Raw genomic sequence first — 27,889 nt, forward strand, 5'->3', positions numbered from 1 at the left:
TTTACAGAGCCTCCTCCTCCCGTTAGTTGTTTAATTGTCCACCACCATTCACGATTGGATGTGGCAGGACTGCAGAGCTTTGATCTGATCCGTTGATTGTGGAATCGCTTAGCTCTGTATATAGCATGTTGCTTCCGTTGTTTAGCATGCATGTAGACCTGAGTTGTAGCTTCACCAGGTTGGCACCTCATTTTTCGGTACGCCTGGTGCTGCTCCTGGTATGCTCTTCTACACTCCTCATTGATCCAGGGTTGATCCCCTGGCTTGTTGGTGATGGTAGAGTGAGGAATATGCCAGGCCATGAGGTTACAGATTGTGCTGGAATACAAATCTGCTGCTGCTGATGGCCCACAGCGCCTCATGGATGCCCAGTTTTGAGCTGCTAGATCTGTTCTGAATCTATCCCATTTAGCATGGTGGTAGTGCCACACAACACGTTGAATGGTGTCCTCAGTGCGAAAACGGGACTTCGTCTCCACGAGGACTGTGCGGTGGTCACTCCCACCAATACTGTCATGGACAGATGCATCTGCAACCGGTAGATTGATGAGGATGAGGTCAAATAGGTTTTCTCCCTCGTGTTGATTTGCTCACCACCTGCCGCAGGCCCAGTCTGGCAGCTATGTCCTTCAGGACTGGGCCAGCTCGGTCAGTCGTGGTGTTACCGAGCCACTCTCGGTGGTGGACATTGAAGTCCCCCACCCAGAGTACATTCTGTGCCCTTGCTACCCTCGGTGCTTCCTCCAAGTGGTGCTCAACATGGAGGAGGACTGATTCATCAGATGAGGGAGGACGGTAGGTGGTAATCAGTAGGAGGTTTCCTCGCCCATGTTTGACCTGATCCCATCAGATTTCATGGGGCCCGGAGTCAATGTTGAGGACTCCCAGAGCCACTCCCTCCTGACTGTATATCACTGTACCGCCACCTCTGGTGGGTCTGTCCTGCCGGTGGGACAGTACATACCCAGGGATGGTGATGGAAGAATCTGAGATGTTGGCTGAAAGGTATGATTCTGTGAGTATGGCTATGTCAGGCTGTTGCTTGACTAGTCTGTGGGACAGCTCTCCCAATTTTGGCACAAGTCCCCAGATGTTAGTGAGGAGGACTTTGCAGGGTCGACTGGCTTGGTTTGCCTTTGTCGTGTCCGGTGCTTAGTGGTGGTCCGTCTGTTTTATTCTTATGACTTTTCGTAGCGAGACTTTATAACTGAGTGGCTTACCAGGCCATTTCAGAGGGCGATTAAGAATCAACCACATTGCTGTGGGTCTGGAGTCACATACAGGCCAGACCGGGTAAGGACAGCAGGTTTCCTTCCCTAAAGGACATTAGCGAACCAGGTGGGTTTTTACGCCAAACCGGTAGTTTTATGGCCACCATTACTGTTTCTAGTTTTATGATCTGCATCAGATATGTCTTTCACATGTATGCTGCTTTGATCTTGAAGACAGACCAAGTAAACACTTGATAGAAATCATTAAACTGCTTTATTTCATAGGAAGTGAACATACATAGCGACAGTTATGATCAGATTCACTTGGTTCAATCAGTGCAGCAAGTCTTTGTGTAATAATATGAATATAAGGGATATGCTATACTTCCTCACGTTAATGAGTTGTCTGCTTGATTGAAACAAACTAATTTCCAACTCCCCTGGCATTATATGCATCTTGCAGCCTTTTTCTGGGTCTCACCACTTTGATGCTTTCTGTATCAAAAACTCTGACTGTCTGTCTGTATTGCATCCTGTTTCAAAAATCTGCCTCCCTGCCTGTGTCCCGGTCTCTGTTTTGTGTATCTTGCTGTTTACACCTATGAAAAGAGATCAAAAGATTTCCAATATAGTGGGTGTGAGGTGTTTATCCGTTACTGAAATAAACTAACACATTGCTTATTATTTACAGTCTGAGGAAAGATCAAAATTAGCTTGTTAGAATCTTAACTACCTATTGTCTCAGACCTCCTTATTGTTTTTAAAAAAAAACATTTAAAGTAACTTTTTTTCCAAATCCTTTCTAAGGAAAAATGACCAGACGATCCTGAAACACGACTGTCACTAACGATCTCTCTCGATTTTTATGTGAAATGGAAACTGTTGATTGCTGTAAGTATGCATGGGGTTGTGTCCCCGTGCTTGAATGGTTTTAACTCGCCGTGCCTAAAAGAGGTGAAACTTTTCTTTTGCAGGAATATTCTCCAGACATGACTCACACTATTGCTAAAAGGGAGAAAGTAAAAAAGGTTAATGAAGGTGTTACTCTGACTAACGTCTCACCAGGAGCAGAGCAGGTGACCCAAGCTGTTGACCGGGGCAGGTAGGTGCACTCTAAATGGTGGGATTTTTAAAAGAATGACTAATCGTGGTAGAAAGCACAGCTTTTTAGCAGGGAAATCTACAAAAGCTCAGTTTTTAAAAAAAAATTCTGTAGCCCTGTTATCTCCAGCTTAGATAGATACAATCCATCAAGGATCCACTCAGACGTAACACACTTAAAGGGAAAATTGTGTTTTAATACTGTATCACCACATAGTAATAAACATGATAAAAGGAGATGTCTACATACTTGTGTTTTATCATCTGGTAAGTGGTCAGACGTGGGCTGGATATCTTGTGTGGAGGCAGCAATATCATGAGATAGGTAGAAGAGTGTGGGCGGCAACAGCAAGGGCATGTTACCCTGAAGTGTCTGCTCCTACTTGCCTGTGACCAGTTGTTTGAAAACACAAAGGCATGATATTAATCTCCCCCTGATGGGCGAGTGAAGGTCAGGGGTTGGGGTTAAAAATGAAAAAAACGGGAAACGCGACGGCTGCTGGTTTCATGGCATCAGAGTGTCCCGCTGTGCAGAGGCGGCTCACTTCTTTAACATTTAAATTGGGCTCCCACAGTGCAACTGGGAGCCCGATTTTAAATTTGACAGGTGCTGCGCGGTTTCCATGGGGTCGGGAAATCCGGCAGTGAAAGGAAGGCGGGAGTTGTCGGCTCCACAAGTTAAGTGTCTTTTCTAGCAATCCTTGTGGGCCAGGGGGAGCAGCAGTGCTCCCCCAGCCCCTCAAGGAAGCCTTCTGCCGATCCTAGCCTCTCTCTTCCTCCCCCCCCCCCCCCACAAAGCCCCAAACGCCGACCGACCTTTCTCCCCTTCCCCTCCCAATTGCCGGGGACCGTCCCCAAGGTTCCCCGGCCGTGGCCTCCTGCCGCTGGTTTTCCTTTTTGGCTGGCTGCTGGTTGGGAAACAGAAGGAAAAAAATGATAGAGATCCTGCCATTAAGCTCGGCAAGATCTCCGTGTCCCTGGCCTTGCCGGGTTCTTCGGCCTCCCTGCCTTCCCGTAAGTATCAGGGCCAAAATGCCACAATGAGGAATTACATGACATCCATAAAATAATGAACAGCGATGTATGCCCAAGTGTGACTTCGAGGGAAACTTGGAAACAATGGTGTTCCCACAATATTGCTGCTCTTGTTCCACCTGGTGATAGAGGTCACAGGGGAGTACGGTGCTGTTGAAATAACCTTGGTGAGTTGCTGCAGTGCATCCAGTAAATCATGCATACTACAGTCAGCTTATGATGGCGGGATAGTCATTCAGGCCAAGGACACTTCCTGAGAAACTTCTGCAGTGACATCCTGGGCTTCTCATGACTCGCCTCCAACAACAATGACCACCTTTCTTTATGTCGGTTATGACTCCAGCCATTGAAGGGTTTTCTCTGACCCTCATTGACTTCAGTGTTGTTAAAGCTCCTTGGTGCCATACTTGGTCGAATGCTGTCTTGATGTCGAGGGCAGCTACTTTCACCTCTCCTCTGGTATTCAGCTCTTACACTCGTATCTGAATCAAGGCTGTGATGAGGTCTGGAGCCAAGCAATTCTGGTGGAACCCAAATTGAGTATTGATGAGTAGGTGTTGCCTGATGGTACTATTGATGACTCTTTCCATCACTTTACTGACGATTGATGGGGAGGAGGCCGGTGGGATAGTAATTGGCTGGGTTAGATTTGTCCTGCTTTCTGTGGATGTGACATACATGAGCAATCTTCCGCGTTGTTGGCTAGATGCCAATGTCGTAGCTGTACTAGAACAGCTTGGCTAGTGGACCTAGCTGTGGTGCACAGGTTTTTAACACTACTGCTGGGATGTTATCAGGGCCTATTGCACTACGTATGGCCCAGGGCCATAGTGTCCAGTGCACTCAGCCGCTTCTTAATGTCGCGTTGAGTGAACCAAATTGGCTGGATATTGGCATCAATGATGGGGATCTCCGGAGGAGGCCGAGTAGGATCATCCACTTGCACTTTTGGCTGAAGACTCTTGCAAATACTTCAGCCTTGTCTCTTGCACTCACACGCTTGGTTCCATCATGATTCAGAGTGAGGTTGTTCGTGGAACCTTCTGTTAGTTGCATGGTTGGCCACCACTATTTTCGAATGGATGTGATAGGGCTACAGAGCTTTGCTCTGCTCCGTTGACTGTGCAATCACTTAGCTCCATCAATATCCTGCTGTTTTTGATGCTACGCATGCAGGTAGCTTCACTAGGTTCATAACTCATTCTAAGGTATGCCCTCACAGTGGAGACCAGACTTTGTTTCCACAAGGACTGTGCAGAGGACATTTCTGCCAATTCTGTCGAGACAGATGTGTCTGCAATAGGTACGTTGGTGAGGATGAGGTCCAGTCGGTTACTTTCTCATGTTGGTTTCCTTACCCCCTGACGTAGGCCTAGTTTGGCAGCTATGTCCCTCAGGGTTTGATCGGTGGTGGTACTACCAAGCCATTCTTGATGGTGCACATTGAAGTCCACTACCCAGAGAATGTTCTGTGCTCAGTAGTGGTGATCAGCTGGAGGTTTCGTTGACTTTATTTGACCTGAAGCCATGGTCTGGAGTCAATGTTGAAGTTACCCATGACCACTCCCACCCAACTGAATATCATCCAGACAAATGGAGAGTATTCCATCACACTCATGATTGTGCCATTAGGTGCGTCCAATTTTCTTCTTATTGAACATTGTAGTGATTACAACTGGGAGGCTTGCTAAGACACTGCATTAACAGTCAACCACAGAGTGTGGGACTGGAGTCACACATGTAAGCTGGACCAGGTAGAGGTGACAGATCCCTTCCCTGAAGGACATTAATGAACCAGTTGGGTTGTTACAACAGCCCAGAAGCTATCTTGGTTATTTTTCTGATGCTAGCCCACAAATTACTGGATTTATTGAATTCAATGTCACTGCTTTGCCTGATGAGATTTGAACTCCTCTGGGTTGCTAGTCCAGTACCATAACCACTAGGGTCCCTGCTGCAAATTATTTGTTCATCCCAGAGAACATAGTGGGCACTAAATTGGGCCGTGTAGTACCCGTTGTTTAGATGCTACAGGGCCTCTCCAACATCCAAGATGGTGTCTTGGCTGCGCTGCACGTTTCCAGCATGACGTGTGCCGGACGTCATCCTGGTATAGGAGTTAGCGCGTGCGCAATACCGAACGCCGGAAGCATGTAAAGTAAGGAGAAAATGGATACAATCAGTGATAAGTCCCAAAATGGTGTCTAACGCTCAACTCAATGCAGTCTTATCCCCGACCATCTGAACGTGTCTTAGAGTGCCTGGAGGACCCATGATTTACAGGCTAGTGGCTGGATTATTGCTTCTGGCTACCGAGACATTTGTAACTGTTTTTGGAGGTCTCCTAGACTTGAATACTAGGACTAGGAGACATAGCCTAACATTTAGAGCCATGACGTGCAGGAGTGAAGTTAGGAAATGCTTCTACACAGAAAGGGTGGGAGAAGTTTGGAACGCTCGTCTGCAAACGGCAGTTGGTGCTAGCTCAATTGTGAATTCTAAATCTGAGATTGATAGATTTCTGTGAACCAAGGGTATTAAAGGAATATGGGGCTAAGGCGGATATAAGGAGTTAGGTCACAGGCCCACCATGATCTCATTGAATGGTGGAACAGACTCGAGGGGCTAAATTCCACTGCTACTTGCCTCCTGATAATGCACCACCTTCTCCTGCAAGAAAGCAGGATGTGTGTCTGGATGATTTGCCTGTCATGGTTGAATAGTTGTGAATTGTGAGTGGCTGGCTTGCAACAGTGGCAATGTGTAAGGGTGAGAGGAAGCATCTGATTAGAAGCGTTAAGTACTGATGGAAAGAGTTTGTTGGTATGTGGGTGATGGGGAGGTTGTAGTGCGTGGAGCAGTGGATGCGGCTAGTGGTGCAGTTGGTAGGAGATGCCACCTCACAGGTGACCTCACTCACCTTGACCACTCATGTCAAAGCATTGAACTTCTTCCTGCACTGCATCCACGTCGTTCATGATGCTATGCGCCTGGCATTGACTTTGTCCCCCGCTGCCTCTTGGGTATATGTCTGGGGGGCCTCTTGACCTCCCAACCACTCTTTCCCCCCCACACCCCCACCCCTGGCGGATATAGGATGCCCCTCCTTCTGTCCACCTCTTGCACCAAGGTCTCTAGTGCATCAGCAGAGAACCTTGGTGCATGCGCTATCGCAGGCCTGGAACCAACTCAGATCGGCAGATTGGTGAGGTCTGGCATGCAGATTGGAGGATGTGGGATTCAGTAGTATGCAACCTTTATTCAATGTTTTAACATAACTCATCAGTTTGTAAACAAAGGGAAGGGAGCTGCATCTGTGTTTTGCATGTGCGATGTCTGATCTCCGTTCAGACTCCGTGCAGACAGCAGACTGTTATTTTCAGCAAATAACAGGTACCAGCTACCTTGAAGAGATTTTTAAGAGACAGCCTGCCTTTAAGAGATTGGAGCTGCCCCATTGGTGGTAAGTGCTAATTGCATTGAATCCTCGTTCAACGTTGATTCGGAATGCTGCTTGCAGGTGCGTCCTCAGGCCTGACGAAAGTCTCGTCCTGCCTGCGCAGGGGCCTTTGGGCATGGGGTAATAGCGGATTGTGCTACCCCGCCCAATAATAGGCCTTATCCAATTTTTTTTTTCCCCAAGTGTGTTTTTCCCTAAAAAAACAACCATTATCTAATATTGGATTGTTCATGCAGTGGAACTGTATCCAAGAATCGACTGCATGAGACAATTACTAAGAGCGTTGGGACAATTAGTTCCATGAGGGCCGAATTTTACTTGGTCTGCCTGGTCGGACCGGGGCAGTAGTGGCCCGGAAATCACAGTGCTGGAATTACTGAATCGTTTCTGCTCCAATCCCACCAGTCACCATTTTGCCTGTGGCCTTCACAAGGACTGCTTAGGTGCCTGCCTGAAGTAGGCAGGAACTTCTTTTACAGTATTCACATTGGGGTCCCATGAGGTAAATTGGACCCCGATTGCAATTTTTAGGTACAAATGGGCAGGGTCTGCAGTGAGTACCCTAACCAGTGATGCTTAAAGGGAAAGTGGCGAGGAATTGTCTAATTTTTTGGGGGGGCCAGGAGGAGCAAAATAATTCTGGACCCCTGGCAGCCCGTTGAAGGCCACCCGCAGAATTGCCTCAACCACTCTCCTCCACCCTGTAAGGCTCTGACAGTTGGCCGGCTTAGTGTTGAAGCCAATTGCTTTCCTGCCTTCCTAGAACGGAGGACCCATTTGGCGCCCACAGCTCACCTGCGGAATGTAACTGAGGCCCAGGCCTCTGAATGGCTCAGGCCTCCCGCAGCAAGATCAGGCAGGCTTGCTCCACCCGCACCTTCTTTGACGGTAATTAAAATTGGCCCGCTGTAGTGCATCGGGTTTAAAATTCATTACAGGTAGCACCAAGGGACTATGCAGTAATTGGGGTTTATTCATCAAATTGGGCTGTTTCACTATTCAAGGAAATACTTCTTTAAATGCGGTGATATAGGCAAAAGATCAATTCTGGGACTTGTTAGTTTTAAAGCTGAATAGTATTCTGAGCACTTAGTGACCGGTAAATTTTCTTGATTTTAAAGCACTGCTCAGATCTTCTGTTTCTAGGGATTCTTTACAAATACAGATGTCCTTTTCTCACTCCCCAAACAGCCATAGTATCTGCCAGAATAATGAGAAAAGTTGCAGTACTAACCCTTTTGTGGAGAATGAAGTCAAGCAGGAGGTGAAGGAGATCCAGAAAGAGGAAAAGAAAAAGTTGGTGAAAACTGCCTGTCGTTGCTTGGGGCAGCTTGGAGCTTTTCACTAACATTCACTAACTTTAGCTACTCTGTGGGGCAAACCTATCAACGGGACTGTGGCCATGTTTCTCTCTGTCTCTCTTAATCTGTAATGTATGTCATGTACATATTCATGACTTAATCTGTCATTTGTGTGCTCTCTGTATCACTCTCACAATGATTCTGTGTATCTGGGTGAATTTCTCACTATCTTTCTATTTTCTTGCATGTTTTTGATAAATATACATGTAAATTTGTATAATCAGCTCACGTTCTGAAATGCTATCTGCAATATGTAGCCCCTTAAATAAGGGTAATGCTTTTCTAGTATTTCAGTATAAAATGCAGACCAGCTTAAAGGGGAAGAAAAGTACTTTGTGTTTAAACTACTCCCTCATTTCACATATATTTACAAAAGAAATACTATTTGTTTTATTTAAGCAAGATCATTTTCTGACCATGTGGACACCCTTCTTGCTAGGCTGATCAATGACATCACCAATGGGAAATGTCACCAAGCATGCTGGAATTGATCCATCGGAAACAATGTGGGGAGGGCGGGGAGGCTATATGAGCTTGGACCAAACCAAGAGCTGCAGAACCTCCAGATACACCCAATCTGCCCTCACTTTCAAGGATGGTGAATTTCCAGCCAATAGCCTGGTTTCCCAGGGAGCAGCAGTACCAGATCAGCTCTTCACCTGGTCCAAATTGTGTCTCCACATTTTCTAATGGAGTGGCTCTAGAATGCTTACCAATGATGTTGAGAAGCAGCCTTGTAGGACTTAAGTCCAGGTTCTCCATGCAGCTCAAAAAATTGATGTTACTAAATTTCTTTTGTATTGAATTTTCTCTATAACATGAGGGAGTACTTACAAAAAAAGGATCCCCCTGGATTTTACTTCCCCTTTAATGAAAGGTCAACCAACTGAACGTCATTGTTTAATTCTATAGGCTGTTCAGATCAAACGCTGGTGTTTCACTCATATCTCTAACCTCAACTGCACTGGATGCATGTAATATGCTAATTGAACCCAACTCTCATGAATTTTTTGTGCTATTGGGCTACTAGTAGGTTTGTCTATTTTACATTCATGTTATAAAAGTATCTGAAGGTGGAAAAATAAAGAAAAAAAACTGCATATGCTGGAAATCTGTGGTAGAAGCAAAGTGCTGAAATACACAGTGGGTCAGTCAGCATCTGTAATGAGAAAGAAATTGAATGATTCCACCTGACACCTGTTAACTTTTCTCTCTATAGATGTTGACTGACTTGCTGTGTATTTCCAGCATTTTCTGTTTTTGTGTGTAATCAGTGTAACTCTTCCCCATGTTAACGTAGTAAATTTAATAGTCCTCATCTGAAGATGGAATAAAGCAAATTGTTTCAGAATAAATTTGAGGACACTGCCAAGGGCCACAATCCCAAAGAATTAAATATTGTGGCTCCCCAGCAATGGTAAAATAAAAGCAAAATGTAGGAAAAGCACAGCCGGTCAATCAACAATAGAAAGAGAAAGATCAGTATTATTCTTATTTCAGATGTTGATCGAACTGTGCATTTCCCATATTTTCGGTCTGTTTCTGATTTCTGCTGTGTTTGCTTTTCTTCTTCACCATGGGGAGTTTTCACTTTTGTAAAAGTAAGTCCAATTAGACATGCTTGTGGCCCTCTTGCCATACTGTGAAAGGGCAGTTACAGTTCACTTGTTGACCTAATCTTCATATAAAGGAAGCTGTTTGCTGCATGTTACCTAGTACAGCCCACTTTCGATCAGCATCACTGCAGTTACAATACCATATCCCTCTTCACCGGCCAGAAGCACAGACTACAATGGGAATAACACTAGTCTTCCCTTCCCCCCCCCCCCCCCCAACCCCATTACGGCATGACCACTGAACATAACTTGCTCGATGTTGCCCTGCTTGTGCTAGCCAGATTCTACCTGCATTTCTCCTAAATCTTGGAGAAATGCTGAGCATGTGGGTCCATAACATCATGTTTGCTTGAGTAACCACGGGCAGCAGTGGAGATGGGGGAAACCATAGCTATTGGGCTTTGCCAGTAGCTCGAGCCCAGAGTTTGTTGCCTCTCTTGGGAAATGATATGTGATGTGGGATGAGTTTTTGTTTTACAGAAATTTACACTGTTCTAAATTATAAAGAATCCACTTCAAAGTCTATGTAGAACAGAGGAAAATAGTTTTCAGCTGAAGAATTTTTTTTCCAAACTATTTTCTAGTCTTTCCTGACAGTTTCTATCATTGTAAAAGCTGCATAACCCTGTTGAAATATACTAATGCTGTCTCCTAATTCTAAAATCACCTTCACATTGCACTCACATTGCTGCAGTTTAGACTTGCTTTGTTTTCTGCCTATCTGGTTCTGTTTAGATGACCTTGTGTTAGTACAAAGCAAAAACAGAAAATGCTGGAAGTACACAGCATGCCAGTCAACATCTCGGGGAAAGGGGAGAGAGATTTGTGGGTGAAACCCTTTAGCAGAACATCAGTTCTGATGAGGGGTTTTCCCCCAGAACTTTAGCCTATTTTTCTCTTTCCAATCCTGACTGGCTTGCTGGGCATTTCTACTATCTTCTCATTTTATTTCAAGTTTCCAGCATTCAGTTTCTCTCCATCTCTTTTTTTAAATGTATTTCCACAGAGACTAGGAGACTACTGCAGGGTCTGCTCTGTTGACATTTTACAGGTTTTTTTCTCACCCCCTTTTCTGTTGCAGCATGAGTAGCTACAAGAAGAAGCAGTGGGATGTAATTGAGGCCCAGGCCTCTGAATGGCTCGGGCCTCCCGCAGCATGAATGTGCAAGCACGCTCCGTCTGCCCGTTCTCTGACGGTAGTTAAAATCGGCCCTCTGTGGTGCACTTATATAGGGACTAAAATTCATTACAGGTAGCACCAGCAATAATTGGGGTTTATTCATGAAATTGGGCTGTTTCATTATTCAAGGAAAGAAAGAACTTGCATTCATAAACCCTTGTGTCTCAAAGCACTTCACAACTAATTATTTCTTGAAATGCGGTGATCTAGGCAAAAGATCAATTCTGGGACTTACTAATTTTAAAGCTGAATAGTATTCTGAGCACTTAGTGACCATTAAATTTTCTTGATTTTAAAGCGCAGCTCAGACCTTCTGTTTCTAGGGATTCTTTACAAATACAGGTGTCCTTTCTTACTCCCCGAACAGCCGTAGTATCTGCCAGAATAACGGGAGAAGTTGCAGTAATAACCCTTTTGCGGAGGATGAAGTCAAGCAGGAGGTGAAGGAGATCCAGAAAGAGGAAAAGAAAAAGTTGGTGAAAACTGCCTGTCATTGCTTGGGGCAGCTTGGAGTTTTTCACTAACATTCACTAACTTTAGCTACTCTGTGAGGCAAACCTATCAATAAGACTGTTGCCCTGTGCTCCTCTCTCTGTCTCTCTTAATCTGTAATGTATGTCTTGTACATATTCATGACTTAATCTGTCATTTGTGTGCTCTCTATCACTCTCACAATGATTTTGTGTATCTGGGTGAATTTCTCACTATCTTTTTATTTCCTTGCTGCATGTTTTTGATAAATATACATGTAAATTTGTATAATAAGCTCACGTTCTGAAATGCTATCTGCAATATGTAGCCCCTTAAATAAGGGTAATGCTTTTCTAGTATTTCAATATAAAGTGCAGACCAGCTTAAAGGGGAAGAAAAATACTTTGCGTTTAAACTACTCCCTCATTTCACATATATTTATTAAAAAAATACCATTTGTTTTATTTAAACAAGATCATTTTCTGACCATGTGGACACCCTTCCTACTATGCTGATCAATGACATCACCAATGAGAAGTATCACCAAGCATGCTGGAATTGATCCATCGGAAACAATGTGGGGAGGGCGGGAGGGTATATGAGCTTGGAGCAAACCAAGAGCTGCAGAACCTCCGGATACACCCAATCTGCCCTCACTTTCAAGGATGGTGAATTTCCAGCCAATAGCCTGGTTTCCCAGGGAGCAGCAGTACCAGATCAGCTCTTCACCTGGTCCAAATTGTGTCTCCACATTTTCTAATGGAGTGGCTCTAGAATGCTTACCAATGATGTTGAGAAGCAGCCTTGTAGGACTTAAGTCCAGGTTCTCCATGCAGCTCAAAAAATTGATGTTACTAAATTTTTTGTATTGAATTTTCTCTATAACATGAGGGAGTACTTACAAAAAAAGGATCCCCCTGGATTTTACTTCCCCTTTAATGAAAAGTCAACCAGCTGAACTTCATTGTTTAATTCAAACGCTGTTCAGATCAAACGCTGGTGTTTCACTCATATCTCTAACCTCAACTGCACTGGATGCATGTAATATGCTAATTGAACCCAACTCTCATGAATTTTTTGTGCCATTGGGCTACTAGTAGGTTTGTCTATTTTACATTCATGTTATAAAAGTATCTGAAGGTGGAAAAATAAAGAAAAAAAACTGCATATGCTGGAAATCTGTGGTAGAAGCAAAGTGCTGAAATACACAGTGGGTCAGTCAGCATCTGTAATGAGAAAGAAATTGAATGATTCCACCTGACACCTGTTAACTTTTCTCTCTATAGATGTTGACTGACTTGCTGTGTATTTCCAGCATTTTCTGTTTTTGTGTGTAATCAGTGTAACTCTTCCCCATGTTAACGTAGTAAATTTAACAGTCCTTATCTGAAGATGGAATAAAGCAAATTGTTTCAGAATAAATTTGAGGACACTGGCAAGGGCCACAATCCCATAGAATTAAACACTCTGGTTCCCCAGCAATGGTAAAATAAAAGCAAAATGTAGGAAAAGCACAGCCGGTCAATCAACAACAGAAACAGAAAGAGAAAGATCGGTATTACTCTCGTTATTTCAGATGTTGACTGAGCTGCTGTGCCTTTCCCATATTTTCGGTTTGTTTCTGATTTCTGCTGTGTTTGCTTTTCTTCTTCACCATGGGGAGTTTTCACTTTTGTAAAAGTGAGTCCAATTAGACATGCCTATGGTCCTCTTACTGTGAAAGGGCAGTTACAGCTCACTCTGCCTGTTCGTCTCTGTCTAGATGACTTTGTGTTAGTACAAATTAGAAACAGAAAATGCTGGAAATACGCAGCATGCCAGTCAATATCTGCTGAGAGAGAGGGAGGAGAGTTTTAACATTATGGGTGGAACTCTTCAGCAGAACTGCAGAACATCAAGGGGTTTTCCCCCAAAACTTTAGCCTATCTTTCTCTTTCCAATCCTGACTGGCTTGCTAGGCATTTCTTCTTCTCATTTTATTTCAAGTTTCCAGCATTCAGTTTCTCTCCATTTCTCTTTTTTGATATATTTCCACAGGCACAGAGACCAGTACAGGGTCTACTGTGGTGACATCTTAGAGTTTTTTTTTACACCCTCCTTTTCTGTTGCAGCGTAAGTAGCTATGAGAAGAACCAGGCATACTCTGCTGAATGGTCCGATGATGAAACGAATACCCCCGCCACAAATGATGCTAACGGAGGAACAAACCCATTTGATGAGGAGACTTCTCCCGCCCACACGCAAGGTGTGCGAGTGCGTGCTCTGTATGATTACGATGGGCAAGAGCAGGATGAGCTGAGCTTCAAAGCAGGTGAGGCAATGTAGAAAAGATCATTCTGCCTGTATGTGTCATGTGACAGGAATGATTCCCTATTTATAATTATTTGCCAGTGTGCTACATAAGAGCTAAAGGCTGCCAGATTTCTGGGCCACTTACCCATCTCTGCCATAGTATCCCCAGTACATGTATGGCTGTTAATTGAGATGAAACCTGTGGTGGGAGGTGGGTGGTATGTGCCTGTCACTGGAGTGTAAGCAGTCAGCCAAAAAAACAGATTAAAGATACAACACCCAGATGCATATAGGGGGCTTGGGATAAATTATTGTAGTCAAATAATTTTGTGTTGAGAAACCATTATTCAATAGTAAATTTACATACCGTTACCAATTTCTTTTTGTCTCTTATTTTAATTATTCTTGGATTGTGTGGTTAGAGACGTTCATGTTTTGTCATTAAACCACTGGCAGCATGACCTTTTAGAATTAAAAGTAACATCTAGATAATGCTCAGCTGCTACTTGGAGGGGTGGGGTGGGGCAGAACTCTACGGTGGAGCAGACGGGTTACGGGAACATATGACTGCTGTTGCCCCAGTGCACCTGCTCCTCAAACAAGCCCTCAGATGCTTGTTTAGATTTCAGTGGAGGAGCCCTGTTAATGATTATTCATGAACAAGAACAAATGATGATTGTGGGCCATGGAGGAACATTGGAGAATGAAGTTAACATGTATATGAAAAGAAGGGAGAGTAAATTGGGGAGTGGGAATAATTGGATAGCTCTTTCAAAGTGCCGGCATGGTCATGATGGGCCGAATGTCCTCCCTCTGTGCTGCATCATTCTGTGATTCTATGAAAAGAGCATCGGTATCCTTGTATCCTGTTCAGAGTGTGAGAGATGTTAGAAGAGCTGCCTCAGATATAGAAGCAGGATTGAAATCTCGGATATTGGGCTTTGTAGAGTGAAGGAGGACATGGAAATGTTTGGAAAGAAGAAACGGCGCTCCCTGGAATGAAATGTCTGACTGCTTGTGCTGTCCCCTTCAAATGCAGGTGATTTCTTAATAAAGATCGAAGATGAGGATGAACAGGGCTGGTGCAAGGGACGTCTGGAGAATGGACAGCTAGGCTTGTATCCAGCTAATTACGTAGAGGTTATCTGACCACACAGTGTGCTTACTGAGCTAGTCGCTGCTGCTGTATATATATGTTCTAGATAATGCTGTTCCTGTTTTTGAGGTGATTTGACAAATCATTTCATTTTGTACTTTTTTGTTCATAGATAGTGCCCTGTTATCATTTGTGCAAATCATGCCTCCATCTGTGGGCTCAAAAGACTGTATCCCTTTAATAGTCAATGTAAAAGACCTATTTAAAAAGAAACCTACTTAACTTATATAGTGAGCTCTCTTCCATTCTTGAAGTGGCACCCCATTTGTTTTTCCTGTTTTATTTTGACCAGGAAGCCTCATTATTAACCTAGTTTCGCTTCCTCCTCCTTTTTAACAAACTCGCATAAGTGCATTTCTGTCACTTGAATTCCAGTCATTGATTTGCTGTTACCAGTCCCTTAATTGACTGTACATGGTCACTAAATTGTAGCCACACACACACACACACACACACACACACACACACACACACACACACACGTTTTCTAATTAATCCTCATTCCCCACATTCACTGAAGGTCTAATTTCCATTACCTTAAACTGTGGGGAAAACCCTACAGATTTCCCTTGTGTTCTCATATATTGCATTTAAAAAGTAAGCTGCTGAATTAATTTAGGTACTGAGTACTTTGATTTGTTGCTCCTTATGTGCTTTTTTTTTACCAAGCCCATTGACCATTGAAATTCCAATTGAAGGCCATTCATAGGAATGTCCATGCTATGAACCAAGTGTTCCCTGTTTCCAATAATTCTCATTCATCCAATTGAAGGTGAACATGCTGACCCTGATGGATAATGGTGTGTCCACTAGGTGCCCTGTCATCAGCCCATAGATATCTGCAGCTTTGCATTGTTTGATGAGAGAGAGTAAAACTGATTATTGAGGTGTTTGGCATGGAGTCCATTGTTTGCCATTAGTTTGAGGACCCAATCATTTGTACATGACAGCACTTGGATAGTTAAGGTGAATTAAATTCTGACTATTAAATTGGCTAATCCAATAATGGATCAGTTGTGGGTCTGGCTATGTATATGTTTAAAAGGACCTTTTCAGTGTAAAGTTCATAGAGACACTGCCCTGTTTATGAACAGAGACGTGTTCAAATGACTAATTCAATGCAATGTCATTGTGTTGCCTGTCATCAGCCGTTATTTTAATTGTCAATGTGTTTAAGTCTGTGCTGCAGTGGATCAAATGTTAACCTGAAAATTCCTCATTGAAATAACCATGCTTCTTTTAAAAGGTAGCCAGTATCCTGTTGGAGTGTGTGGAGAATGAATAAGTGTTGTTATTAACTGGGTGCCCTTTTACTGCTGTACACTGTAACATGGGAGCATTTTCTAGAAGATATTTAGCATATTAAACCTGACCAGCGCAGAGAAGTGAAGAGCAGCACGGTCCATACAACAGACACACACACACTAACGCCTGGGCATCCAGTTCAATTAAACTCAGGAGCTGAAAAGTGCATGCCACTGAAAAGAAAGGGCTTGAAAATTATCTGCATGATCCAGGACCCTGGTGGTTCAAATGTAGATGGGTCTGCTCAGTTTTTACACTGCTGCACTCATTGGCTTCTGTCACCAGAGGGCTCAGCTTGTCTTAAGTAAATATAAGAACTCTTATTGCCAGCAACATTACCACAACACTGGAATGGCAGTCATTTTCCACATCTCCGTTGACTTTTTCACAGACTTTCTGGAGGTTCAGATTTTCTTTTCCTTTTTGCGCCTCAAAAAATAAAAACCATGTGACCTGGAGACCTAATGGAGACCTAACCTGAAGTGGTGATGTAATAAAGATTTAATGCAAGGTAAATGTAAACAATAACATTTGAGAATTGTTTCTACTACTACACCCTCTCTCTTCCTTTTCTCCCCCTCCCCATCTGCAAAGTCTGTCCATTTTTTTTCTCTACAACTTATTTCTTAAAATATTAGAACTAACTCTTCTAATGAACAGATTGTCAGCTCCATTCCTTTCCCCTTATCTTATACGGATTGCAAGACTCTGCAATTGTTCATTATTAAGGTTGAGCATCTGTTTAATAATTACCTAGCTGTTTCTTCAATGTTTGGACCCAGTGATTTTAAAATAATAAGTATGGAGGAGAAAAAACCCCAGAAAATACCATCAAGAACCAGCAGATTTTTTTCTAGATTCCCCCCATGAAGTAACAGGAATGGGCACAGTGTGTTTCTCTGTTTGCATCCATTTGCCTATTTCATATAAGCTAAGACTATGGTGGGGGGAGGTCATAATGACCTTGTAACATTGCATTAGGAGCCAACGTCCTTAAACATACTGCACTCCGCAGCTGCTGCAGTTACAAAGTTTCCCACATCCAACAGTTTCCTCAAAGATCAAGCTGAAGCCCTGCTGTTCAGAATGTTGGTTACTACTTAATGAAGCTAAGTCTAATAGGAATTGTAAATTTATGAAACCTCTCACTTTTAAGTGTTCTATTAAAGATGGACAAAAAGAAAGGGATGTTGTCATTTAATTTATGATTTAGATTGTACATCGTAGGGCATTTTTAAACATTTGCATGACACTTAATTCGAATTAGATATTGGAGGGAATGGGGAAATGCTGAGCTTCCAGGTCTTTGTGTGTAATACTCATTGTGGCAGCAACCCAAATGTCAGTGGTAATGACCAGCAGTCTCTTGCTCATCATATTTTGCAGTGGGATTTGTACTTTAATGGATTCCAACATTTGTATCCTCAATCTAAGTTGGATACAGCAGTGATGAAGTTCTTCCACTGCACTTTTGGGTAGTGCTTTTTTAGGAGGAGAAGGAAGGGAAATTTGAGAGACTTGAATCTCATGTGCAGGGTATCTATTTATTACTTAACAGTTCAACTCCCAAAACAATTCCACTAATCACCAACGCTAAGCCTTTATTGCGTAGTTTGTGTAATATGTTTCCTCGTTTTCCCCCTCCCCATTTTTATTTAAATTTTAGTCCTGGACAGGTCACTTGCTCCCAGGTTCTTCAGCCAAAGTGCACATTATGCCAAAGTGCTTTGCCAGTGTGTGTGTGTGTTTTAAAAAAAAATTTACCTTCACACTCACTCATTCTCCAACTCCCTCACTCACTTGACACAAGTCCTCAAATTTAAATGTGCTTATTGTACAGAGACTCCTTGCCCCTTCTATGTGCAATCAATCAGTGCTTTTTATAGGAGCAATGCAGCAAGCCCAATTGTCCGGTACCCAATTTGGGGAACTAAGGATGTGTTGTACTGTACTGCAGAACCACAAACGGGTGGAAAATCTCTAGATACACCTTCTAACCATGCTGACAAACTTAGCTATTTATCATTCACACACCTTGGTATATCAGTTGTGAAATTCCTGAATGAAAAACTACAGATGGTGACAAGCTAGTTGTTGTTTCGCCAGCATTCATACCTGTTTGTTCTGTGCACTGTATGCGCCATCCGTTTGTTTGGCCTGGGACGCTGTGCATGTCTAACTTTATCCATGTAATGATTCTAATGTTCTTGTGGTTAGATTGTGATGTTTCACTAACATTTAGATAGTTATTTTGTTACCTGTCTGAATGCATCATGAGCACTACCGTGTACCACATTTCGAAATACCATAATTGCTGGAGCGGTTTATAAATCGGGCTGCCTGGGAGAAGGGAGATGGGACCCCCCCCACCCCCCCAAAAAAAAAGAGTTGGTTGTACAAACTTTGTATGGCACTGGATGATCACTGTGCAGTAAATATCTGCTTACATTCTACTTCTGATGGTTCAGTCATTTTTTGTGCTAAAAAAATTGAACTATCCAACAATTTGAATTAAGCATCATAATGTAGCAAAGTGGGAATGTAGTGCTTAAAAAATTGAATGATAATTCAAATTAAGCAATTTTGAATTGAGTGAGTGGACGCTATTGTCCATAGGTACTTTACAAAAGGGCTCTAGTGACCCTGCTTCTAAACCTTTTAACTTTGCTCAGATTTTTAAAAAATATTAAAACACAAAATGGGAGCAGCAGGATAGTGAAAGGTGCTGTGTATATTTTTCCACCATTCCACTTCAGATATAAACACTTTTTGGGTTTTCTTTTAAAAATTCCATCTCATAAATGTACCAGTGTAGTTTCAGACTGGTGCCTATTTACGGCACTTGGATCTGCCAGGCTCGTGGTTATACTGCCGGCTCCGCATTACTCTTTAACCCGGAAAAACTAACTCCTGCACAGCCGAGTCTGAATGCTGGTTCTAAATTTTGAACGTCAAGGTTGCGTCTGCAGCCTTTTGGAGGTAGGCTCAGGTATACAAACCCAAGTTAAATAGGTTTCAGCTTTTTAATAGTTTTTAACTCCTAGGGCTGGGAGTTGACTCGAGGAGGGTCTGCACTATTAAAACATTTAATTCTATACTTCGCTCCAGTTAATGCAAAGATGCAGCTGAAAAAAATATTTAGCAGAGTATTTTGTAACCAAAAATCTATAAATATATAATTTAAAAATGGATAGCAATCCTTGTAAAAGTATAAGTGCAGCTCAATTTGAGAAATGCGATGCACTTACAAATCTGCATATCAAAAATGTACGCAACATTTAGACTTTCCGAGTATGTTTATATTGGGAAGAATGGTCGGTACTGCGCAGAGGAACCTCCCCCGAGCTCTTTGTCACCTGACAGTTGGGTTGCCATCATTTGCCAAGTTGAGAATCGAGGCAGTCAGGAAGTCAGATAATGGCTCGAGTTCTAAGGTTTGGTTTGTTGAGGCTAATTTATTGTGGTCCTTAATAATTTGCTGCCCGCACATCGTTCACAAAACAAAGGGGGAAGAATGAGAGTTGAATTTAAAATCCAGATTTTTGTGTCTATTTTCGTTTTGTTATGCAGACAGCAATGAAAACAGACGGGTGACAACCCCATCAGTGACTTGGGATATGTTCCAATATCTTCTACTGACCATTCTGCTTAAATACAGTCTGTGTGTAATACAAGTTATTTATTAAACTGAAACGGCAGTGTCGGTGCTTAATACACAAGGCCATTTGTATGTCAGTGTAGTGACATGTGGCAGTGCGATAATTAATTAGATGTATTGATATACCATTCTGCGAATTCAATTCCAAATATATGTATAAAAGTTGCATATGATGCTGTTGTATAATCCGTGTATATGACTCTGTAATTTAACCAGTACCTTGTGATTGTACTGTGTGGATAAGTTTGAGCTGAATTTCCTCTGTATTGATCACCGTTGTGAATTGAAAACTCCCTTCCTTTAAAACCTATGTTTACATGTTAATTTAGCTATAAGTTGATACTACTGATGTAGTGCCTGTTTGAACAATACCTGCTGTTAATGTGAACTGTACAAGAGTCGATTTGAGTGATATTCATATGTGATATGGAAACTGTTTCATTTTTTTTGCCTAGGATTTTGGGTGTGCAAGCCGGGCTCTGCCTCAGTGCCACGTGTGTCACATTGACATCACAGTAGTGGAACAGAGAGCTCGCCCGGTCAGTGGAAAGAAAAAATCAGGACTAAGCTGAATTGTGAAGCGATTTATAAATCTCTAAGGACAAGGGGTTTTGTTGAGTTGTCATTTTAGAATGATCTGGAAAATGAAAGTTAGTTCAAAATGTTGTTGCACCAAATGGGTATCTATCAAAGCTGGAGGAAGGGTGAGAGTTGGTAGAGGAAAAAGTATCCACTTAATGTTCAAGAAGCTTCTATTTATATTCAGACTGCCAAATACAGTCTTTCACTGCAGGAATTGATGTGGCCTGTTCTCTGGCAGTGAGTGGTACTGTTTTTCCTCAGGAAAGTGATAATTGCTGTAAAAAGCTGGTGTATAAGTCACACCGTTGTGCATTATCTTTGTGCCTCCGTGTATATGCAGCAATTTGTACACTGGTGGGGACTGACTGCAGTTATCACTTAACAGCTGCAACCATGCAATATGTTCGAGTGTCTTCCAGAGTACACTAAACAAAATGCACTTCAACAGTCATAGTGCACTGTGTAGTTAATTTAAGCCCTGATTTATTAAAAGGAATATTTTTTTCATTGAGCAATTTGCACATTATAAGAAAAAAAACATACTTACTGAACAGAGACTATATCCTTAGCCTGACAAATATTCCATTACTGTCGCTGTCTCTGAAGTCTGAAGTTATGAAATTTTGACTCCCCTTCCTTTAACCCTCCTTTCCCCAAACAAAAAGTGATTATTCTGCATGGCCTCAAGTCTTTATTGATTTTGGTAAATCGCTGAATTCATCCCATGGCTGACTCCAGAGTATTGAAGATTTGTAATGATAATGGTGGAACGATTAGTGAAATCATACTGAAGCTGACTCCACAATACTGAGGACCTGCGATGCTAATAGTGGAACAAGCAAAATCAGTGTTATTGTAGCTTTGGTCATTATTTGGATAAATTCCTTGTCTGCTCCACTTTGGCAAAAAAAGTAGTCGCCTTTATTGAACTCACCTGAGGACTTCTGTCATTTATTCTGTTTAAAAAATATATATATATATCAATAAAGAGAATATTTTATTGGTGTCTACAACCTTTTATTATTTTCTGCACTGACTAATGTCCCCAAGATTTCCTGCCTCCTAGAGTACTCGTTTTAAATGTGAGGGCTTTTGTCCCTTACTTCTTCCTCTATATTAAACACTGGTCATAATTTGCAGCTGAGGGACTTTGTTGTATAAGTGTGCTGTGACTGAAATTAGCATTTAAATACTAAACCATGGACAAAAACAAAGTGGTTAAGGGTGAAAGAGCAAATCTTAAAATAAAACCAGAAAACTCCAGTTTGTGCTCTAATAGAATCAGAAGTCTCATAATGAGATGGTCATTCAGCCAGTCAAGGCTGTGCCAATGCTAGCCCCACATCGCAACTATCCAATCCCATTTCCCTGCATGATCTAATGTTTCTTCGTGTTTAAGAATTCACGGTGGCTTGAACAACATCTCGAAGAGAAATGGCAGGTTAATGTATCAAGAGAACCCTAAGCCTGTGTTCTGAATGATGGGCCCCCCTGAGATGTTAACCTGTTTTTTTTTCCCTCAGATTAAAAAAAAACACTATTTCTGATGCTGAAAATCAGACAAAAACAGGAAATGCTAGAAACGCATAGCCAGTTCGTCAGAATCTGTGGAGAAAATAGACAAATTAATATTTTGTGTATGGCCTCTTTTTTAAACTGCAAATTAAAGGCAAAACTGCACAAATACAATCAGAAAAAGTGGAAAGAAAAATAGTACATAATATACAAACCCAGAGAGAACCCTTCAGTATTATGATGTAACAGATAATCTCTGTCACGTAATAGAAGCCTTAAGTCATTAAAGAAATAAAGGGTATGTAAATAGCTAAGGGAGTGGAAGGACTGGAAAAATGGGAGAGATGGAAAACAAGGGGTCTGGTTTGAAAATTACAATATAGACCAATGGGTTACAGGATGCCCAAGAGAAAAAGGGAGATTGTTTCTGAAGCTTGTATTGAGCTTCATATTTTAATTTCATTCTTGATCCTAGATTTTCTATCTTTCTCAGTTTCTTGACAGAAATTCTGTAACATCATTCCACTCATGAGTCCTCTGGGTTTGTTCTTTTTACATTTTTATTTTTAGGTATCTCCTCTTTTTAAAATACCTGTCTTCACCTAAAATGATAACTTGCCTGTTCTCTCCCTGGATACTGACTGACTGTCTACAGGATTCCAGCATTTTATGTTTGTTTCAGATCCTGACTGACAGAACAAAGATTCACTGGAGCACAAAAATGTTGTAGACTATCATTGGGGTATAATTCCAGGCAAAAGTAGAAGTGAGATCTAGAAAGGGCTGGAACAACCAGATAGAAAAGTTTTTTTTTCCCCATTGTCAGAAAGTTGACTCAAGGCTGTGGTTTTGCAGCAATTCCTTTCATTAATCTCTGAATTATAAAACTGCACTTCATTCAACTCATTTGGTTTTCTATCCAAACGTGGTTGGTTTAATGGCCTCATTTATCTAGGTTCACTCCTTAGGCTTATGAATGTGTTTGTGAGCATCTTATAAACTTGGTGTGATCATCTTCAGAAATGTGATCGGCTTTAGTTTTGTTTTCTTTCTTTCTCTCTCTCTCTTCTCTTTCCCCCCCTCCCCCACCATGGGAGGCATATAAGTACAATTGGAGTGGATTGTTCCAATTACAGATGCTTTTCTGAATTTGGGATTGAGGGTGGGTGCCTACCTGATGCTGAAACTCTCGTCCATGCCTTTGCCCCCATTCGATTATTTCAATGCTCCCCTGGCCAGACTTCCATCCTCCACCCTCTTCAGCTCATTCAAAGCTCTGCTCACCTATGACCTCCTGTCCTTTCTGACCTACATTGGCACCTGAGCCTCCAATGCCTTAAATTTAAAATGCTTATCCTTATGTCTCAATCTCCTTATGGTCTCAACCCTCTATCTCTGTAACCCTCTCCAGCCCTACAACCCCCTGCCTCCCCCAGGACTATATTAAAGGCACTATATAAATGTACATTGTTGAGTGTGCCTCGCTGCACTAACCACTCACCTATTCTCTCGAAGTTGCTGGAGAATGGTTCCATAGTCATTAGCAACTCCTCCAAACGGTCATTTTTCATTAATGGATCTTGATAGCGTTAGCTACTTATTCAACCATGTGTTTGAGCCTAAGAATGTCCAACAATTTGGCCTTTTGAACGAGGGTCACTGGACATTGATTGAAGGAGGGAAAACTCTAACCTTTTTAGTCATTCCTTCACCCAACCCGCACCAATCCTATGCCTTCTGAAACTGAAACTAATGTCCTTTAGGGAAGGAAACCTGCTGTCCTTACCCAATCTGGCCTATATGTGACTCCAGACACACAGCAATATGGGTCTCTGCCCTCTAAAAGGGCCCAGCAAGCCCCTCAGTTGTACAATCCCGCTACAAAAAGACATAGTAAAACCGGACACACCACCCGGCATTGGACCAATAGGCACCGGACACGACAAAGGCAATCCAAGCCCAGTCGACTGCGCAAAGTCCTCCTCACTAACATCTGGGGACGTGCCACAATTGGGAGAGCTGTCCCACAGACTAGTCAAGCAACAGCCTGACATAGTTATACTCATACAATCATACCTTTCAGATAACGTACCAGACTCCTCTATCACCATCCCTGGTTATGTCCTGTCTCACCAGCAGGACAGACACTCCAGAGGTGGCAGTACAGTGGTATACAGTCAGGAGAGAGTGGCTCTGGGAGTCCTCAACATTGACTCTGGACGTGATGAAGGCTCATGTCTTCAGGTCAAACATGGGCAAGGAAACCTACTGCCCTCCCTCAGCTGATGAATCAGTCCTCCTCCATGTTGAGCACCACTTGGAGGAGGCACTGAGGGTAGCAAGGGCACAGAATGTACTCTGGATGGGGGACTTCAATGTCCATCACCAAGAGTGGCTCAGTAGTACCACTAGTGACCGAGCTGGCTGAGTCCTTAAGGACATAGCTGCCAGACTGGGCCTGCGGCAGGAGGTAAGAGAACCAACATAAGGGAAAAACCTATTTGACCTCGTCCTCACCAATCTACCTGTAGCAGGTGCATCTGTCCATGACAGTATTGGTTGGAGTGACCACTGCACAGTCCTTGTGGAGACGAAGTCCTGTCTTCACACTGAGAACACCGTCCATCATGTTGTGTGGCACTACCACCATGTTAAATGGGATAGATTCAGAACAGATGTAGCAGCTCAAAATTGGGCATCCATGAGGCGCTGTGGGCCATCAGCAGCAGCAGAGTTGTATTCCACCACAATCTGTAACCTCATGGCCCGACACATCTCTCACTCTACCATTACCATCAAGCCAGGGGATCAACCCTGGTTCAATGAGGAGTGTAGAAGAGCATGCCAGGAGCAGCACCAGGTGTACCTAAAAATGAGGTGCCAAGCTGGTGAAGCTACAACACAGGACGACATGCATGGTAAACAGTGGAAGCAACATGCTACAGACAGAGCTAAGCGATCCCACAACCAACGGATCAGCTCAAAGCTCTGCAGTCCTGCCTGGTGGTGGACAATTAAACAACTAACAGGAGGAGGAGGCTCTGTGAACGTCCCCATCCTCAATGATAGCAGAGCCCAGCACGTGAGTGCAAAAGAAAAGGCTCAAGCGTTTGAAACCATCTTCAGCCAGAAGTGCCGAGTGGATGATCCACCTCCCGGTATCCCCACCATCACAGAAGCCAGTCTTCAGCCACTTCGATTCACTCCACGTGATATCATGAAATGGATGAGTGCACTGGATACAGCAAAGGCTATGGGCCCCGACGACATCCCGACTGTAGTGCTGAAGACTTGTGCTCCAGAACTAGCCAAGCTGTTCCAGTACCACTACAACACTGGCATCTACCCTACAAAGTGGAAAATTGCCCAGGTATATCCTATCCAAAAAAAGCAGGAGAAATCCAATCTGACCAATTACCGCCCCATCAGTCTACTCTCAACCATCAGCAAAGTATTGGAAGGTGTCATCGACAGTGTTATCAAGCAGCATTTACTTACAAATAATCTGCTCATCAATGGTCTGTTTGGGTTCCACCAGGACCACTCGGCTCCAGACCTCATTACAGCCTTGGTCCAAACATGGACAAAAGAGCTGAATTCCAGAGGTGAGGTGAGAGTGACTGCCCTTGACATCAAGGCAGCATTTGACCGAGTGTGGCATCAAGGAGCCCTAATAAAATTGAAGTTAATGGGAATCAGGGGGAAAACTTTCCATTGGCTGGAGTCATACCTAGCACAAAGGAAGATGGTAGTGGTTGTTGGAGGCCAATCATCTCAGTCCCAGGACATTGCTGCAGGAGTTCCTCAGGGCAGTGTCCTAGGCCCAACCATCTTTAACTGCTTCATCAATGACCTTCACTCCATCTTAAGGGGATGTTTGCTGATGATTGCACAGTGTTCAGTTCCATTCGCAACCCCTCAGACAATGAAGCAGTCCGAGCCCACATGCAGCAAGACCTGGACAACATTCAGGCTTGGGCTGATAAGTGGCAAGTAGTATTGGCACCAGACAAGTGCCAGGTAATGACCATCTCCAACAAGAGGGAGTCTAACCACCTCCCTTTGACATTCAACGGCATTACCATCGCCGAATCCCCCACCATCATCATCCTGGGGGTCACCATTGACCAGAAACTTAGCTGGATCAGCCACATAAATACTGTGACTACAAGAGCAGATCAGAGGCTGGGTATTCTTTGGTGAGTGACTCACCTCCTGTCTCTCCAAAGCCTTTCCACCATCTACAAGGCAAAAGTCAGGAGTGTGATGGAATACTCTCCACTTGCCTGGATGAGTACAGCTCCAACAACACTCAAGAACCTCGACACCATCCAGGACAAAGCAGCCCATTTGATTGGCACCCCATCCACCACCTTAAACATTCACTCCCTCCACCACTGGCGCACCATGGCTGCAGTGTGTACCATCCACAGGATGCACTGCAGCAAGTTGCCAAGGTTTCTTCGACAGCACCTCCCAAACCCGCGACCTCTACCACATAGAAGGATAAGGGTAGCAGGCGCATTGGAACACCACCACCTGCACATTCCCCTTCAAGTCACACACCATCCTTACTTGGAAATATATTGCCATTCCTTCATAGTCACTGGGTCAAAATCCTGGATCTCCTTACCTAACAGCACTGTGGGAGAACTTTCACCAGACAGACTGCAGCGGTTCAAGAAAGTGGCTCACCACCACCTTCTCAAGGGCAATTAGGGATGGGCAATAAATGCTGGCTTCGCCAGCGACGTCCACATCCCATGAATGAATTAAAAAAAACTTATTGAACCCCCCACTACTTTCTGAGGTCAACTAACTCACCACGGTTCACGGATTGAACCTTGCCTAATTTGTACGGCTCTGAATGAAAACCCTGGGTCTCTTTGCAATATACTTCCTTCAAATTAAGATCTCTCTGCATGATCCTTTAGGTAGGCAGGTAAGTAAGCAACCTTCTCCAGAACCTTGGTGAGTTACACCGTTGATTGTCACTGGAAGGTGTTTCATAAGTTCTGTGTTCCCTGGGTGGAGGGATGGAGACAAGGAACTTGTATACTTTAGAGAAGTGTAGACTCGAGGGGGATTTGATCAAGGTTTATATAATAACGAAGTAGATTATTTTTCCGTGGACAAATTATTTCAACTGGATAGGTTAGGGGTGACACTTACAAGTTACGTAAGGGCAGAACCAAGTTGGACATTAGGCAGTTCTTCTTTTCCCAGAGAATAGTAGATCTGTGGAGCAGGTTGCTGGCTCATGTGGTGAATGCTGATTCACTGTTTACCTTCGAGAGAGTGCTGGACCTGTTTCTGGCTGGGATGGAGATCACATGGTACAAGAAGTAGGTACCTAGTGATATAAGTCAGAGTCAGTGTGATCTCCTGGACTAGTTTTGATCACCTAAAGGGGCCGGAGAGGAATTTTCCAGATTTTTTTCCCCCTAATTGGCCTAAGTTTTTAATGTTTTTTCAGCTCTCCCGAGAGATTCCATGGCTCTGGGGGTGGTTAGGCAGTGTCTGTATTGTGACGCATAAGGCATCACAACTGTGTGAGTCAGGTTCAGTGGACCAGCTGGTCTTTTCCTGTCCGACATTTTCGTCTATAACTTGCTGTATGGGGATTTCTAGCCATCCACCCACTTTCCATCTTGAAGGTCTTTTTCAATTAGCTTTTAGGTGTGTGTAATAGCAGTTTGGTGTGCAGTTGTTAGCCTGTGTGTGAGGGCCAATCACTGTGGCTCTCCTGAACAGTGTTTGTGAAGGCTACCTGCTGTGGCCCCATAGGCTGGAATAAGCTTCCCCACTGTTTGCCTTCTGTCCCAAATTTTGATGGCACCTTTCACGATCTCTGGATGATCAAACGCACTTCACAGCCAATGAAGTACTTTTGAAGTGCTGTAATATAGGGAAATGCAGCAGCCAATTTGTGCACATACAGCAATG

At 43.2% G+C, this 27,889-nt stretch overlaps 1 protein-coding gene across 6 annotated transcripts in view; it reads left to right on the top strand.

Moving 5' to 3' along the window:
* Positions 1–27,889, top strand: part of pacsin1b (protein kinase C and casein kinase substrate in neurons 1b) — a 261,076-nt gene that overhangs the window by 232,368 nt on the left and 819 nt on the right. For 3 of the 6 annotated variants that reach the window (XM_068007332.1, XM_068007333.1, XM_068007331.1), the window contains 5 exons: positions 2,186–2,313; positions 7,999–8,103; positions 11,332–11,436; positions 13,547–13,746; positions 14,767–21,428. In XM_068007332.1, coding sequence (XP_067863433.1) covers positions 2,186–2,313; positions 7,999–8,103; positions 11,332–11,436; positions 13,547–13,746; positions 14,767–14,876 — 648 coding nt within the window. In that variant the 3' untranslated portion in view covers positions 14,877–21,428. Of the gene's footprint in view, positions 1–2,185; positions 2,314–7,998; positions 8,104–11,331; positions 11,437–13,546; positions 13,747–14,766; positions 21,429–27,889 lie in introns of those variants that run through there. The other 3 variants (XM_068007334.1, XM_068007335.1, XM_068007336.1) reach the window with 3 other exon arrangements.

Source organism: Heptranchias perlo, chromosome 27 (assembly GCF_035084215.1).
Source record: "Heptranchias perlo isolate sHepPer1 chromosome 27, sHepPer1.hap1, whole genome shotgun sequence".
Classification (NCBI taxonomy): Eukaryota; Metazoa; Chordata; class Chondrichthyes; order Hexanchiformes; family Hexanchidae; genus Heptranchias; species Heptranchias perlo.